An 18,422-nucleotide genomic window follows, 5' to 3' on the forward strand; every position below is an offset into this window, starting at 1 on the left:
GCACTCAGTCTTAAAGGTGGTTTCTTTGTATCTCTTCCATGGGATCCAGGGAGTTGGGCAAAGGAAGCTCTGGCTCTTTCCTTCCTTCGCCAGGGGACCAGGAGGGGGAGGAGCCTCAGCCAATAGAAGGATGAGAGGCTTGACTCAGTAGCTCTGCTGTGCAATTGAGAGAGCTTGGCAAAGCAAGCTATCCTTCCCTTCATTTCTCCCCAAGGGAGGAGCCTCAGCAAATGGAGAAAATAGAGGATTTGCTCTGTAGCTCCTGTTCAATTGAGCAAGCCTGGCGCAAAGCAAGCTGTGATGCAGAAGGAAGTAAGAGAGAGGGAGAAGGAAGCAGATGACAGCCAGTTGCTCAGGAGCCTGATAAGAGCCCTCTGGGGGCCTGATCCAGCCCCTGAGCCACATGTTTGACACCCCTGATACCAGAGGTGGGGGAATCTAGCTTCTAAAAATGGTGAAGCTAAGCCTTTTTCTAATTCTTTTCTCATTCTTAATAGGGCTGGCTTCAGAAAATTTGATTTCTAGAGCCTTGGGCTTAAAAACAAAAAGTACTGGTGTTACTGGTGTCATCTGCTCTCCACGGGATCCAGTCCATTTCCACAGGACATGTAAGGCAGAGATGTTCCACTAGGCCTATGATCAAGGACAGCCATGATCTTTTACTTGGATTCTTCCGGGGCTTTCCCCATGCCCAGTCTACGATTCCCCCCAATAGAAGGAGATGAATTTTAATACCATAAATTATCTCAAGGATGCTGTTGTTTTATCTGCCATCTACTATTGTTAGTTGTCAGGGCTTTTTATGTAGAAAAACCCCAGCAGGGACTCATTTGCATATTAGGCCTCATCCCCTGACATCACCACTGTTTCACACAGGACTTTTTTGTAGAGAAAGCCCAGCAGGAATTCATTTGCATATTAGGCCAAACCCCCTGATGCCAAGCCAGCCGGAACTGCGTTCCTGCTCAAAAAAAGCCCTGTTCGTTGTTATGAACCCTGTTTATTACATATTTTAGCTTATTTTATGTTTTGTCATATGATGTGCACTGCCCAAAGCCCCTTGGGAGGGCGGACTAAAATTTTTAAAAAATAAGTAATAAAACATGAAACGATGTGAGTTTTTGGGGTGTGTGTGTGTGAAAATCACTTTCACATGGCATTCCATTTTTGTTTTTACAAAAATGTACGTTAGCAATCCCCTATAGAACCTGATCTCTCTCTCTCTCTCTCTCTTTCTTTCTTTCTTTCTTTCTTTCTTTCTTTCTTTCTTTCTTTCTTTCTTTCTTTCTTTCTTTCTTTCTTTCTTTCTCTCTTTCTCTCTCTCTCTTTCTTTCTTTCTCTCTTTCTCTCTCTCTCTTTCTTTCTTTCTCTCTTTCTCTCTCTTTCTCTCTTTCTCTCTTTCTTTCTTTCTTTCTTTCTTTCTTTCTTTCTTTCTTTCTTTCTTTCTTTCTTTCTTTCTTTCTTTCCTCCCATCCACTTTTAGTGGTTCAAAACATGTTTGGTTCTCTCTCCTCCCCCCCTTTTGTGTGTGTGTGTGTGTGTGTGCAATAGCAACAAATGGTACATGAGAATGCTGATTTTCAAGATGGCGAATGATTCAGGGGGGGAAAGCAGCAAAAAAAAAAAAAAATCTCCAAAAGTAATTGGGATTAATCTCCAGCTGAAACTTTCTCACTGGTTTTCACTTGTGCAACAAAGTAAGCCTCACCAGAACAGAACAGATAGTTTATTATGGCTCCAGGTCAGTATATGTTATAACTAAATCATATAACCCCTAATAGCATAGTTAAAAATTACATAAAAACATAAACAAATGGGTACTAGTTAAATGTATAAAGTATGACGTTTGAAAGACCTTTTCGAATACTGTCACAAGCAGCACAGAATTTAGCTACAGCGTTAGCCTCACCTGGGGATCTCTGGAGGAGACAGACCAGCTGTCCTGAAACAAGTCAAAGCATTCTGGGAAGACAAGGGAAATGAGAATATGACCGCTTCAGTGGCGGAGGTGGGGGTTGCTTAAAAATAATTTTTCTCTTCCAAATGGAATCTGGCAGCTAAGGCTTAGAAGATCTAGAAGCTCATGGTGCCTTGTACAGGAATGCTGGAAGCAGTGCCTCCCCTTTTTGTTTTGCCTTCGCATTCCAAATATAACTAGGAATCTTGCTGGGTGACTTTGGGGGAATCATGTATGCGAAGTGTACACACACAGGTAACATCTAAGCCAATCTCCAAACATGGCAAATTACAACTTTTCAGAACCTGTACAGCTAGCATGCTGCGTATGGTTGGCCTGCCTACAGATTTATTATTCATTCAATTCAATTTTATACCGCCCTTCCCTGTAAACAGGGCTCAGGGCAGGGTACAGTGATAGATAAAGCCACCCATATTTATACATTAGAATTACAATAAAATTAGGCAGCTTGATCAGATGGCAGTGAACACGATTAGTTGTGCCACTGCCCTGAAGGGAGAAGGCAAGGGGTTAGAATGCCAGCCAGATGGACATTCTCGCTGCACTCAACAACATGCCTAGGGGCTGGGGTGGAATTCTAGCAGGAGCTCCTTTGCATCTTAGGCCACACACCCCTGATGTAGCCAATCCTCCAAGAGCTTACAAAAAAGAGCCTTGTAAGCTCTTGGAGGATTGGCTACATCAGGGTGTGTGGCCTAATATGCAAAGGAGCTCCTGCTAGAATTCCACCCTTGCCTGGCAGAACATCTGCTTTACAAGCAGGGCTCTCTCTCTTTTTTTTGAGCAGGAACGCACAGGAACGCAGTTCTGGCTGGCTTGGCATTGGGGTGTGGCCTAATAAGCAAATGAGTTCCTGCTGGGCTTCTACAAAAAAAGCCTTTCTTACAAGCAATGTTCCCTCTAAGCTGTGGAGTCTTGTGAGCAGAAATTCTGCATTAAAGTTGTGAGCTACTGCATAAATTAGTTTGCTCTGGGGCTATTTTTCCTGAGCTAAAACAAAAATGTGTGAACTGGAGCCGCCCTGAGCCCATCAGGGGAGGGCAGGATACAAATGTAATAAAATAGAAATAAATAAAAAACTGAGAGCTAGCTCACACTAACTCAGCTTAGAGGGAACATTGCTTACAAGTGCAGCAGAACTGCATTGAGTCCCGCAGGGTGCGTATGTTACTCAGCAGAGAGTTCCACCAGGTTGGGGCCAGGGCACTTAAAGGTAAGCATCAAAACCTTGAATCTGATCCGGCATTCCACTGGTAGCCAGTGCAGCACATATAGGACAAGCAAAATATGTACAGTTTGTGGGGTCCCTGTAAGGACCCACACCACTGCATTCTGGACCAGTTGGAGTTTCCGGGTCAGTCTCAAGGGTAGCCCTATGTAGAGCAAGTTACAGTAGTCCAGTCTGGAGGTGAACGTTGTATAGGTTACTTTGGCTAAGTCAGACTGGGACAGGTAGGGAGTTAGTTGCTTGGCCTAGTGAAGCTGAAAAAACACTAGTTTTTTCTAGAAATATTGAAGTCATGGAAAGCCAGGAAAAATACTGGGGAAAACTGAAATATCTGCAATACTTTCTTATTAAACAAACTTATTTTACTGCTTTAACAGCATCACCTACAACTTAGCATCCATCCATTAGAACTTTATTGGCATTAATGTAAGAATTAATGCTAGGGAAAGCTGCTGTATGCTGTACCGATTGCTACCTTGGCCCATGTACTGTAATTTTTGCCATCTAAGAGGCAGAGAAAATAACAGTTGAAAATAGAAATGTGTAATAAAGAAAAGAAGATGTATTATTGGAATAGAAGTCTTATACAGTCACAATAATACCAGCAGCATATTTGGATATCAAATTTCATAACACAGGAAAAACTAAATTCAATAGTGTATTACAAAAATGTAAAAATTTTGTATTATTTAAAGTATCACCTTGCTATGAAAAACATGACCACTCATTTTAAAGGAGGAAACATTACACGCTCTTTCAGAGCAGCTACAGGATAAATGCCAATTGAAAATAATTGGAGGGGGAGGGAATAAGTTTTCAGAAATTAAAAACAAAAGTTCAGAGGGAGGCTTTTTCCTCCCCCCCCCCTCTCTGGTGGACCTTCACATCTCCAGCTAGTGTGACATGCCTTGCAACTGGTAGTCATGCTGTTCTTCGGTGCCATTGGCACAATTTTTTGTTGGTTTTAATGGTTTTAGCAGAACAATTGCCATGTGGAAAAGAGGGCAGAGCTTCTACACTTACCCTGTTGTATGGCAAAGGGTTTCTTATCAAGCACAGCACATCATTTATGCATTCAAAAAGCCACACCTGCTAAAAATTCCATCTTCCATACAGTTTACCATTTGTATGTAGGCAGGGCTTTTTTTTTCTGGGGGAACCTGGCAGAATGGAGTTCCAAAGCCTCTTTGTGGTAGCAAAATTCTCAAGAAATCTTTTAAAGTTCGTGAAGGACACCTGTGTGTTTCTGCTTCATTTCCCTCTTGAGAGTTCTGGCACCAGTTTTTCCAGCCCTGTGAATAGGATGAAATTCATGACAGATGCAGGTTTTTCAATCTCCACATGAGATATAGCACTTTAAAAATATCTCTGCTATATAGCTGGGAAAGCACAGAAAGCCTGCTTTCTCTTTCTGTGGTTGCTGGATGGACAGACATAGTGTAAAGAATAAAAAGTGTAAAAATGTAAAAAAAAAAAGGGGTTGCGGGCACCAATCAGGACTTGTCCCATACCTACAAAGGTTGAAGACAATGCTGGAAAAGTGATCCCTGCTGTTCGATCATCGAGTTTATTTAGGACACTGATCTGAACTTCATAAACATTCTTCATGTACAGTCTTGCCTGCCTTATCTTATGGAACTCATATTCACTTATGCAGGAATTAGCAAATTAATAAGCCTCCTCTGGAAACTCCCCCCTTGTGGCTAATTTCCATACATGACTCAGGTGGTGGCAGCCAAGTGGAAATGGCAGATTCTCTCTAGCCGCTTTCTGCATTTGTGGCCCGCTGGTGCGGTGGTGGGAATGGCCACTTGGTGAAGGCATAACAGGAACAGAAGCGTATTAAACTGACCGAGGCTTGTTCATCAAAGGCTTGTTCATCTCTTAACTGTGAGGTTGAGACTAGAAAATAAAGAGCCGCAGCAGTCACAGGAGATAAAAGAATAAGGCCAAGGCCGAAGGTGTGAAATCAGGTTAAAATATATTTTATTACTCAGTTAAATTTCAGCAAAATTCCCTACGCGTTTCGCCAACAGGACTCATCAGGGGAATCTGTCTTGCAGTCGTTCTTCAAAAAGAGTAAAAAAACCACATCACTGGTCTTAGCATTATTTTATTTTATTTATTTATTTGACTCTTTGTGCAGACTCTTATCTGGGAGAACTGGGTTTGATTCCCCACTTCTCCATTTACAGTTGCTGGAATGGCCTTGGGTCAGCCATAGCTCTCACAGAAGTTGTCCTTGAAAGGGCAGCTGCTGTGAGAGCCCTCTCAGCCCCACACACCTCACAGGGTGTCTGTTGTAGGGGGGGGGGAGGAGATGTAGGAGATTGTAAGCTGCTCTGAGTCTCTGATTCAGAGAGAAGGACGGGGTATATATCTGCAGTCTTCTTCTTGATGAATCGCCTTATCCCGGCCAAAGCTGGGCTCTGGGTGATGTACAACAATAGATAAAACAATAAATAAAACCAGATTGCAGATAAAAGCCGTTTCAGTCTCGATAGCATCTTATTCAATCACTGCAGGTCTAAATTTATCAACTGCTGTTGAGTCCATTTGCCCTGTAGACGCTTTAACTGGAACATGACCCGACTTTCCAGAATGGCCTCTGGGACTTGGGGACCTCCTTCAAACAGATGAGGGTTTAAGATTGCCATTGCCAAGCTACAAAGGAGCAGTGATGGAGAACAGCGAGAGCACGAACCACTGGCCTCTTCCTGAAATCCATTCTGATGAGCAGCTTCCCCTCCCCTCCATCTTCACTCATCCCCGTTGAGGATTGTCTACCTTCACCTGTATGCTCCCCTTGTGGGTTTAGTTATCACTCAGGGCTTTTTTTGTAGCAGGAACTCCTTTGCATATTAGGCCACACACCCCTGATGTAGCCAGTCTTCCTGGAGCTTACTGTAGGCCCTGTACTAAGAGCCCTGTAAGCTCTTGGAGGATTGGCTGCGTCAGGGGTATGTGGCCTAATATGCAAAGGAGTTCCTGCTACAAAAAAGAGCCCTGGATCACTTTCATTTTATTTATCAGCATCGGCATATCGCACTTTCACCCAAGGTGTTCCAAGCTGGTACAGCAGGGGTTGTATTTCCCCACCACTACCACCAAACAGCAGAACATATGGTAGGTTAGGCTAAAAAATAATGAGCAGTCAAGGTTTATCCAGTGAGTAGCCATAGTATTGGCAATTGCAAAAAACCAAATAGCTAAAAAATGGAAAGATGACGAATTTCCTTCATTACAAGGTTGGCTTAACAAGATTTGGGAATGTTTTATTTATAGTAAAATGGCATATGCTAGTCATTACTCTGCTTCATCAAACCTTTATGAGAAAAAAAATAGTACAACCTTGGTTTCCTATAGTTTCCTTCTTAATGCAACAAGAAACCCTACCAGCTAGTGCTCTGTCTCAATCTCTGATTTATTTTTAGGTAATTAGTTTATCAGTAATGCTTTATGTTAATCGATTTTTAGTTTAAGAGCCTTACAAATAGTAAATTGTGTTGTATCTTAATAAGCATAAGAACTTTGTTATATCTTTAGTTCACCTATGCTTTAAGGTAATCATATCATGTATGAAACAATACTACTTGTAAGAGCTGCGGTAGTTTATTCTGTTAAAAAGTTAATAAAATTGTAAATTGAAAAGGTTTATCCAGCGAGCTTCACGGCTGATCAGGGGCTTGCACCTAAGAGCTCCAGCTCCAAATCCGCCCCCACTGTCAACTCATTTGTCGTTGTTCAGTCGCACAGTCAAGTCCAACTCTTTGCGACCCCATGGACAAAGTCATGCCAGGCCCTCCTGTCTTCCACCATCCTCCGAAGTCTGCTCAAATTCGTGTTTGTTACATCAGTAGCGCTGTCCAGCCATCTCATCTTTTGCCGTCCCCTTCTTCTTTTTGCCTTCTTTCTTTCCCAGCATCAGGGTCTTCTTCAGTGAGTGCTCCCTTCTCATTTGGTAGCCAAAGTATTTAATCTTCAGCTTCAGCATCTGACTTTTCCAGGAACAGTCAGGGTTGATTTCCCTGAGGACTGACTGATTTGATCTTCTTGCAGTCCAAGGGACTCTCAAGAGTCTTCTTCAGCACCACAGCTCGAAAGCATCTGTTCTTCTGTGCTCAGCCTTCCTTATGGTCCAGCTCTCACAGCCATACATTACTACTGGGAATACCATAGCTTTGACTATACGGACTTTTGTTGGCAGGGTGATGTCTCTGCTTTTTGTTATACTGTCCATGTTTGCCATAGCTGTCCTCCCAGGGAGCAAACGTCTTTTAATTTCATGGTGGAAAAGTCAACCCATATTATCTTTTATATAAAACAAAGCAAGAGTTAAAATGCTCTGGTGCCACTCTGAAAAGTAGCTAGCCAGGCAAGGAGAAAAAAAAATACGTTTCTTCATTTTCTCATCTCTTGCAGGTGACATGCGTGAATGTAATTGAAACTTACATTGGGAGGATCAAAGAAGTCAACCCACTGATCAATGCAGTTGTCAAGGACAGGTGAGCCAGAAGGGGAAAAAAAAATCAGGCTTTCTGTCCAACAGGTTTGGAATTTGGTGAGTTAGAGGCGGACGGGCGTGGAGCGATGCTTGAGGTTCTCTATTATTACTGGCACGGCACTATTCTGTTGAAACACTTCCATGCCTGTAAAATGCTTTGAAACAACTCTGTGGTTACGCTTTGCGTTGCAAAAGTAGCTAATTTGCAGGTTGCTGTATCCAAATTGTATCCTAGCTGTATCTTTGCTGCATCATTGTCATGGTACTCCTCAGTCATTTTGCTGCCCTTGAACATTCTGTTTTCACATGAAGAACCTGGAAAATTGTACTGCGTGCTGGGTCAGAAAAAAAGCTGAGTACCTAAGAACAACCCCACTGGATCAGACCAGAGGTCCATCTAGTCCGGGAATTTGCAACATAGTGCCTGTGGGCATCACGGCACCCACTGACAGCTTTCCCGGTGCCCGTCAAGAGTTTTCTAAAAAGTGGGAGGGGTTAGATTGGGCTTTTCTTGAGCAAGATTTCTGATTGGTTTGGTTGTCTGTGCAGATCTTTATAACAGTGTTTGGCAGCAGCTGCCACCACTGCGCAAGGGTCTTCACTGTGTGACTGAAGGTAAACCGTGGCAGCCATTTTGTGGCTGGCTCTACCTCCTGTGGCAGCTTTTGTGGCAGCCTTGTGCCCCCGAGTCAAAAGGCTGGGGACCAGTGTTCCCTCTAAGCTGAGTTAGTGTGAGCTAGCTCACAGATTTTTAGCCTTCAGCTCACACATTTTTGTCTTAGCTCAGGAAGGATGGCCCCAGATCACACTAATTTATGCAGTAGCTCACAATTTTAATGCCAAAGACTCTGCAGCTTAGAGTGAACATTGCCGGGGACCCCAATCTAGTCCAACATCCTGTCTCTCCCAGTTATCTTCTAGGTCCAACAAACAAGGTACAGAGATCAAGGCCTTCCCTGGTGTTACCTCTTGGCACTGATAGTCAGAGGTTCACACCCTCATAGCCAAGATTGGATTAACAATTAGGCCAAGTAGGCACTGGCCTATAGGCCCCCACACCTTTAGGCGCCCTGGGCCAGCTCTCTCCCCCATTTCCCCCCTGCTTGCAGCTTTCCCTGCCTGCATGTGCAGCCAGCAACTGAGCCGCTCTTTGCCCAGCTTGCCTGGTGCGGCTGCTGCTGGTGCTGTTGCCAAGTTTGCCTCTCTCTGCCTCTCCCCTGCAGCTTTGTCAAAGGGGATTTTGAGAAGATGCCTGCAGCAGGGGCCGGAGGTGGTGGTGGTGGCGGCAGCACTCTGAGATAATTTGCGAGGGGGCTTCTGAGATTTTGCCTAGGGGCCTCCACAGGGTTTAATCCAGCACTGCCACCGATAGACCTATCCTCCATTAATCTGTCTCATTTCCCTTTAAGTCCTGTGGCCATTGCTATATCCTTGGACAACGAATTCCACATTTTAGGAACTGATTATGTAAAGAAGTATTTCTTTTTTGTCCATCCTGAATCTGCTGCCCATCAGCTTCATTGGGATGCCTTTGAGTTCCAGTATTTTGGGAGAGAGAAAAAGTTCCCTCTGTCCACTTCCCTCATAACTGAGTGCTCAGTCTCCTCCTGCACCAGCTGATCAGAAGTTTGGGGAAGCTTTCAGGTAAAGCATGAAGGAAAAAGCCATTCCCCATTATTTGTCTCCAGCATTTCTTATTCAGAATTTTTCTGCCTTTAAGTATGGAAGTTCCATTTGGTCCCCCCTTATCTTGGCTCACCTAACCTGTTTTCCCATTTACAAATGGGAAGTGGTGAGCAGTGTTCCCATTTACAAATGGCAAGTGGTGAGCAATGTTCCCTCTAAGCTGAGTTAGTGTGAGCTAGCTCACAGGTTTTTTAGCCTCCAGCTCACACATTTTTGTCTAAGCTCAGGAAAAATGGCCCCAGAGCAAGCTACTTTATGCAGTAGTTCACAGCTTTAATGCCAGTAGCTCACAAAGTAGATTTTTTGCTCACAAGACTCCACAGCTTAGAGGGAGCATTCGTAGTGACTTGTCTAAAGTTGGCCCAAGAGGACAGGATTTCAGTTCGGGGCTCCCAGTTCTGAGTACAGAATGCCATTTCAGTGTGTGTACCAGTGCCCCTATAGCAATTTCAGAAATTCCTAGTTTATTTACTTTATTTATATTCTGCCTTTCTCCAAAATAGGGACCCAAAGTGCCTTACATAGTTCTCCTCCATTTTATCCTCACAACCTGTGACATAGGTTCCGTTGAAAGCATGTGACTGGCCCAAGGTCACCCAGCAAGCTTCCATGGCAGAATGGAGATTCAAACCTGGGTTTTCCATATCCTAGACTGACACTTATACCACACTGGGTATTGGTGTATCCTGCAGACTTCTTTTTTAATGCAGGAGTGCATTGCATAAGAAGCACATTTTTTCTCTTTAGCACTGCCATGCTCCTTTTCTGCTAAAAACTTCTAAAGCTCTGGTTCTGTGTTCCTTTCAAAAACTGCTGCAAAACCATGCATTTCCTTGGACACAACGCTGGGGATAAAATCCTGTGTTTTGAGTTCTTTTTGTTTGCCCTCTTTCTGCTCAGAGGAATGGTCGGAAGACAGGGCCAGAGGGTGGTGATTGCTGCAGTGGAAAGCTCCATTGGTTCTGGGTCCCTTTTGCTTGCCTTTCGGAAGCACTTCTCCAGCTGCACCCCAAAAGAAGTGTGGTAGGATAGTGGGAGTGGCAGCAAAGGGGTGGGACTCGGTGTGCAGAAAGTCCCAGGTTCAATCCCTGGCATCTGCTGTTAAAAGAACCAGATAACTACTGGCCTCATAGTAATTTCCCTTTTGCTTCTAGCAGGGAAACTAGTGCTAGCCAGATGCTGGAAACTAGCCAAAATTCCGTCTTTAACCGTTTGGTTTCAAAAGGTATGGGACATAGCAATCCAAGACAAAATAGCCTCTCAACTCTTACTTAGTGATAACCCTCATGCAGGTGAAAACTTCATAGAAAAATTGTTTTTTTTTTTTACTTTTGTTAACAATAACTACTCAAAGAAGCGTAAAATATCTAACAAACACCTAGATTTTGTTTTATACTGATACTTCTAAGTAAAAGTGGACCTTTAAAGTACACAGCAATGTTTATTAATTTGAGTTTAATTATTTTTCTATATTGTGTTTGTATTTTGACTATGATGTTGTTCGTAATAAAAAATTTAAGTTTGAAAACACTAAAAAAAAAAAAAGGACCAGGTAGCAGGTGAGGGGAAGACCTCTGCCTGAGACCATGGGGAGCTGTTGCCAGTCTGAGTAGACATTACTGACTCTGATGAACCAATGGCACGATTCAGTGGAAAGCAGCTTCACGTGTCATCAGAAAGGTCAGAGTTTAACTGAGGATTGACCAGTTCTCTCCTTTTTTCTTCCTCTTCTTATCCAACCGTTCCTCTCAGGTTTCTGGAAGCCCTGAAGGAGGCTCATGAGGTTGACAAGCTGGTCTCTGAAGGTCATGATGATGAAGAGTCACTGCGGGAAAAGTTCCCTTACCTGGGGGTCCCTGTCACCATCAAAGAGGCCTTTGCGCTGCAAGGTACATTATTTTGTGCGGCCTTCTTTGCATACACTTTGACTTCCATCTGCTGCCGTTCATTTCTTGCTTCCATCCTCCTGCCTCACCTTCCTTTATTTCTGCCCAGAAAGAGAGGCCTGGCGGGTAGAATTCATCGTTCTTCTCTTCGTTACTAGCATTTCTTAGATCAATATATCATAGTCCCTAACTACTTTTCTATCCTGCCCTTCCTGTGGGGAGCTCAGGCCCGTCGCCACAGGGGGTGGGCTGTGGGGCACTGCCCTCTGACTTCCAGGCAGGGCCCCCTGACTCCTGTGAACCATCCAGGGACAACCTGCTTTCTTTTTCTTGTAGCCATTACTGAGCTGGCAAAGCAGCAGCAGCACCCAGAGCTGGGAGAGCTCATCAGGGCACAGTGCACTGCAGCAGCAGCAAAAGCAGCTGGTGAGGAGGAGGGAGGCAGAGGAAGCCATGTGGAATGGGATGGGGAGAGGGGGATAGATGGAGCTGCTGGCTGCAAAGCACCAGGGTGGGGCAGAGGGAGGTGGAAGGAACCCCCTCCTTGCACGCAAGGTGCAGTCCCTGCTTGACTCCAAAGTTTTAGGGTTGGCTGCCTCGACCTGGCCACATTCAGAGCCTCCAGCTTTTGCCCCTACCCCAGAAAGCTTCTGAGAAGCATCAGGCCCTGTAGTGAGTGGGAAAGGGTGCCCCCTGACTTTTTCAAAGGCCCCCTGTCTTTTAAAATCCTGGCTACGGCCCTGGGGGAGCTCGAAGTGGTGTCCACAGTTCTCCTCTCCTCTCTTATTTTGTTTTCACGAGCTAGGTGAGGGGAGTACAGAGCAACTCAGGAGCCTGTGAGAGTGGCGCTTCAGCAGCCAGTAGGAGCTGAGTGCTGAGAAGCGGAGTCGTTTGAGAATGAGCAGCTGAGTTGTGACAGTTAAAAAGAGACCCAGGGATAAGAGTTAGTTGAGGGAGTTGAGGTAACCAGGAAAGGGGGATAAGCCTAGGAAAAAGGATTTTTTTTCATGAAAATTCATGTTATGCTCAGGGACCTGAGTGGCAAACAATCCACTGAGTGACAATGGGTAAGCAGTGTAACTTCTGAACCACAATTATTCAAGGAAGATATTTCTCAGCACAATTAGTTTTTTAACCCATGGTCCCTGTTATAATTACCTTGGTTCAGTTTGCTTTGCACAGAATAAAGCTTGGTTCTTTTTTCAAGAAAAGTCTTCCTGTTTTTCTGTCGAGATTGCCTCACCCCTCAGGCAGAGGCTTAGGTGGGTTCTCTATCCAAGTTGACGGCAACCCGAGATCTATATTCCTGCTGATGTCGCTGGTGGGTGGGGCCATGGGCAGGTTAACACACTTGAGATTTTGTCTGGAGAGGTCCCTTATATTAAAAGGACTCACCCCACGGCGTCACATCTCACAAAAGCTGAGAGTCCAAATTTACCCGCTAAGCTTTGTGACATAAGGGCAATCTGAACCCAAACCTCCCAGATCTTGGTCCACCATCCTGACTCCTATATCACAGTGGTTCCTGCGTTCCTTTCCTCCTAAACTGGTCCATCCTCCTCCACCACCCCCTATGATTTCCTCTCCTATTTTCTGCATATTGATTTCCTTCCTATCTCAGTTCACACCTATCTTGTTTGTATAAGGCTTTTTGCAACACCAGTATCCTCATGTTTGCTTTTGGTTAATGTATTTGCTAAGTGAGAGCCAGTGTGGTGTAGTGGTTAAAAGCAGTGGACTCTAATCTGGGAAACCAGGTTTGATTCCCCACTCCTCCACTTGAAGCCAGCTGGATGACCTTGGGTGGGTCACAGTTCTCTCAGCCCAAAAGAGAAACCTAGCTTGCATGAATTACATGCATGATCAGGGCTTTTTTAGTAGCAGGAACTCATTTGCATATTGAGTCACACACCTCTGATGTAGCCAATCCTCCAACAGTTTTCTTTTTAGGTGCTTTAGGTGCCTTCTCTTAAATCTTTACTTGCATGACCAGGATGCTGGAATGCTGATGCTCTTGACTGGTTTTTTTAAAAAATGGTGCTTCTCAAGAGCACAGTGGCCAATGTTAGGTCACTCCATTCCAATTCAACAACAATAGCAGGAATTCCTTTGCATATTAGGCCACACACCCTTGATGTAGCCAGTCCTCCTGGAGCTTACAGTAGGCCCTGCACTAAGAGCCCCTTAAGCTCTTGGAAGATTGGCTACATCAGGGGTGTGTGGCTTAATATGCAAAGGAGTTCCTGCTACTAAAAAAGCCAGTTTGTTGTAGTGGTTAAGTGCACGGACTCTAATCTGGGAGAACTGGGTTTGATTCCCCACTCTTCCACTTGCACCTGCTGGAATGGCCTTGGGTTAGCCATAGCTCTTGTAGGAGTTGTCCTTGAAAGGGCAGCTGCTGTGAGAATCCTCTCAGCCCCACCCACCTCACAGGGTGTCTGTTGTGGGGGAGGAAGATAAAGGAGATTGTGAGCCACTCTGAGACTCTAAGATTCAGGGTGGAGGGTGGAATATAAATCCAATGTCATTGTCATCACAAAAAGAGCTAGGGTTTCAGGCTGCCAGACAGTTTTCAGATCTCCTGGCTATACCACACCCACCATCATACGATAATTATTAATTATTATTTGCTAAACATTTGCTACTCTGATCTTTCTCTTCTCTCGTTGCTGAGTGGGTTTTTTTGAGTGTTTTGGAAGATCCCTCTTCTCAAAGCTTTACTTGCATGACCAGAATGTTGGAACGCTGATGCTCTTGACTGGTTTTTTTTAAAAAAATAGTGCTTCTCAAAAGCACAGTGGCCAACGTTAGGTCACTCCATCCCAATTCAACAACAGTTTGGCTGTGACAGTTGCATCATATTCATTTGTTTTTTTTAAAAAATATTTTGTTTTATTGTACTTATCTTCCATATATCAATAAACCAAACGTAGGGAGAATCCTCCATATATCAGTTATCACATACAGTGCTTTTTTGTAGCAGGAACTCCTTTGCATATTAGGCCACACACCCCTGATGTAGCCAATCCTCCAGGAGCTTACCAGGCTCTTAGTACAGGGCCTACTGTAACCTCCAAGAGGATTGGCTTCATCAGGGGTGTGTGGCCTAATATGCAAAGGAGTTGCATATGTAATTAAATTTAAAGAAAAAGACAAAATGAGAAGGAGCCAATGTACTGTTACATTTACTTCTCCTAATAATATAAACTTGTGCCTATTGCTGTCCAATTTATTTTCCTAATAGTCTTTTGCTCAGAATATTCTTTTATCCACTCCTTTGGTTTATTTCCAATCCACAATAAATGGGAGCCATGTTCCCACAAACATCTCCTGGACCTTACTTTCTCCTTCATGGATTTTACTGACATTTTCCCAGTATCATTAACTATATTGAAATGAATACAGTTATTGTCTATAACAGGAGTGGCCAAACTGCAGCTCGGGAGCCACATGTGGCTCTTTCACATGTGTATTGTGTGGCTCTCAAAGTCCCCATCATCCTGTCAGCTGGCTTGGAGAAGGCACTTGTTGCTTTATGACACTTCTCCAAGCCAAGCCAGCCAGGGGCTTGGAGAATGCATTTAAAGTTGCTTTCTTTCCACCTCTCTCTCCATACTCCCTCCCACCATCTATTTTCCTTCCTCCCTCCCTTCCCTTCCCTTCCCTTCCCTCAGACATCTCAAACGTCTGATGTTTGTTCTATGTGGCTCTTATATTAAGCAAGTTTGGCCAGCCCTTGTCTGTAATCTAGAACCAAACTAAAAAAACCCTGCTAAGAAATATCACAAGGTCCAGGCCACACCCCTCCAAAAACCTGTTCATGGTCATGTTTCCCAGTAAACATATTATTATTCTGACTGCCATAGAATGAGTTGTATTTATGTAAAGAGTAGCTAAGGACATTTTTTTTAAAGCTGAGCATCTCTTTCAAAAATAATAATGTTCTCAGTTCTGAAATTAGCAGAAAAGCAGGTTTAATTGATGGTCAAAAATTTAGGGGACTTGTTTTCAGGCTTTTCTGGCTTCATTATCTCCTGCCCTGAAATGCACCTTTCTGGCACTTTTGTTGCTGTATACCAAAAAAGCAAAACGATTTGCATGATGAATGGAATTTGAATTACTTGATTCACAATAGTTAATTCACATTATAATACATATTGATGGTTCTTTGCAGTATCCTACGAAACGTAAGAGTCCTGCTGGCACACCAGCCAAGGGAGATAAGGAAGGCCCTGCCCCCGTGAAAATTGTCCTGTAACTCAACGCTTCAAACACACTCAGAACACAAACTTACTAATATTCATTCTTTACAAACAGTGGAATAATTAATTAACAATCCACGGAACAACCATGAGGTGGAACAGGTCAAGTGTCAAACATATAACACAAAGTTCTTAGTGGTAGTTAACAGACAAGTCCATTTGTGCTTTTTCCTGTATTCACACAAAATGGATCCTGTTCCATCCACTGAGGAAGAGGATTCTGCTCTGGACAAGGTGAACACTTCAGGCATATAGCCACACAGCTAAGTGGATGGAATGGGATCCGTTTTGTGTGAATAGAGGAAAAAGCATGAATGGACTGGTCCGTTAACTACCACTAAGGACTTTATGTTATACGTCTGACACATTACCTGTTCCACCTCATGGTTGTTCCGGGAATTGTTAATTAATTATTCCACTTTGTACAAGAATTAATATTAGTAAGTTTGTGTTCTGAGTGTGTTTGAAGTGTTGAGTTACAGGACGATTTTCACAGGGACAGGGCCTTCCTTATCTCCCTCTCTCTCCGTGATTTTCACTTTCGTTGCTGAAAGGCATACCAGCCAAGAAAGTTACCCTGAAGGGCCAGCATACATGAGACAGAAGTTCAAAGGTCAAGGCTTTCCCCTGACCATGCCTCCTCATCCTGGGTTTCATATCTTTTTAAATGTCAGCGACCATAGCCAAAGGCATTACTGGATCTGTTCATCCATTGGAGATAATAAGCCTAGAACTTCCTGAAAACCTGGAAATACCTTAACCAGGGGTGGCCAAACATGATTAATGTAAGAGTCACATAGAATAAACGTTAGATGTTTGAGAGCCACAAGACATGAACATCAGATGCTTGAGAGCCACAAGGAAGGAAGGAAGGAAGGAAATAGATGGGGGAGGGAGGGAGAGGTGGAAAGAAAGCAACTTTAACTTCAAATGTATTCTCCAAGCCACTGGTTGCTTTGGCTTGGATAAGTGATTTAAAGAGAAAAGTACCTTTTCCAAGCTGGCTGACAGGGTGGTGGAGGCTTTGAGAGCCCCACAATATGTTTGAAAGAGCCACATGTGGCTCCTGAGCAGTGTTCCCTCTAAGATGAGATAGCATGAGCCTCCAGCTCACACATTTTTGACTTAGCTCAGGAAGGATGACCCCAGAGCACAATGATTTATGCAGTAGCTCACACCCTTAATGCCAATAGCTCCCAAAGGAGAATTTTTGCTCACAAGACACTGCAGCTTAGAGGGAACACTGCTCCTGAGCCACAATTTGGCCATCCCTGGTCTTAACTTTCAGCTGCATCCATATTTTGGTATGCTCTACATTTTTTAAGGAGAGAGTGCCATTTTTGAACCGCCTTTGTCCTATCCAGGACTCAAAGTGAATTACAGTGGAAAGAATCTAATTGTTTTAAATCAAGCAAGTCTTTAATGGCTGTTGCAGATGGAGTACATCTTAGTCTATGCAATCTTATTCTATAGGAAAGGAACACATTTTACAGGAAATGCAGCAACCACATTTTCAGAAGTGGGTGATCTTGCCCTCTAGTAATAGAATTTTTTTACTTTTGGCTGTAGATGCGTTTAAGCAGACCTAATGTGACTGCACAATTTCAGCAACTTCTGTAATTATAATCCATTCCTTTATTTGAATTGCCATGGAATGCCCTCATTATAATTAGCCACAACTTTATACTGAAGACTTGCATATTGTAGTATATGCAAGGTGCTAATTATTTCTGAAACTCTCTCTGTAAGCATATTCCTTTCTAAGCAATACCAGAGCCTGCCTGCCTGCCTGCCTTCCTTCCTTCTTGGAAGGACTAAGTAGAGTCAAAATACATAAGTAAGGGCGTTTTCCCACAGAGCTTACCTCGGAGCAACGTCCCTCTTCACCGCGCAGCGTCTGCGTGGATTTCCCACCAACTGCTCCGCATAATCAGGAAGAGCCGCGGCTTTTGCATCGCTAACGTAAACTGGTTTTTAGCGGTTTACATATGCGACGCAAAAGCCGCGGCTCTTCCTGATTATGCGGAGCAGTTGGTGGGAAATCCGTGCAGACGCTGCGCGGTGAAGAGGGACGTCGCTCCGAGGTAAGCTCTGTGGGAAAACGCCCTAAGTGAACAATAAATATAGATAAGATATGGTTAAGGCAATTGGTAAGTCCAATTGCGACAGAGAGTATAAACTGTTAATTCTTGAGTATTTTTCTCTCTTTTCAAGTATTTTCAAACCACCTTGAATGCATTTACAGAAAAGCAGTATGTCAGTTCTGTAGATAACATGATATAATGGGGAAATGTGGAGGGGGAGAAGCTGTTTGTAAGATCAATAAAAAGGTTCAAAGGGAGAAGGCCTCATTCAACATAGGATGAACCAAATCAGCTCTTCAGGTTGACCTTTGCCTTCTAAGTGCTGCTTTGCCTGGCGTAGCAGAGTGGGGGGGGTGTTGCTTCAAAAAGAAAGAATATTTAATAATAATAATAAATTTTAATTTATATCCTGCCCTCCCCGCCGAAGCAGGCTCAGGGCGGCTCACAAGATATAGTACATCGTACCATGATACAACAATAAAATTCAAAACAATAACAATTAAAATATAATTACATAGAAAACAACATTAGATTAATAACTTAAAACCACAATAACATATTATGGTGCTACAGTCCTGACGTACATATAGATATCATTTTTATGTTGAAGCAATGGTTCCACCTTAAAAGGCCAGTTGAAAGAGGATGGTTTTGCAAGCCCTATGGAACTGATTAAGGTCTCATAGGGCCCGCACCTCCTCTGGTAGCTGGTTCCGCCATTGGGGTGCTGCTATCGAGAAGGCCCGTTCCCTTGTCGCTTTTAATTTGGCCGCCTTTGGCTCAGGGGTTTTCTG

At 43.7% G+C, this 18,422-nt stretch overlaps 1 protein-coding gene across 1 annotated transcript in view; it reads left to right on the top strand.

The window, feature by feature from the left end:
- The window catches only part of FAAH2 (fatty acid amide hydrolase 2), a 43,478-nt gene that overhangs the window by 8,332 nt on the left and 16,724 nt on the right, over window positions 1-18,422 (top strand). Inside the window, exons 2-3 of the mRNA XM_060249674.1 lie at window positions 7,629-7,711; window positions 11,149-11,285. Coding sequence (XP_060105657.1) covers window positions 7,629-7,711; window positions 11,149-11,285 — 220 coding nt within the window. The remainder of the gene's footprint in view (window positions 1-7,628; window positions 7,712-11,148; window positions 11,286-18,422) is intronic.

The sequence above is a fragment of the Heteronotia binoei genome, chromosome 11 (assembly GCF_032191835.1).
Source record: "Heteronotia binoei isolate CCM8104 ecotype False Entrance Well chromosome 11, APGP_CSIRO_Hbin_v1, whole genome shotgun sequence".
Lineage (NCBI taxonomy): Eukaryota > Metazoa > Chordata > Lepidosauria > Squamata > Gekkonidae > Heteronotia > Heteronotia binoei.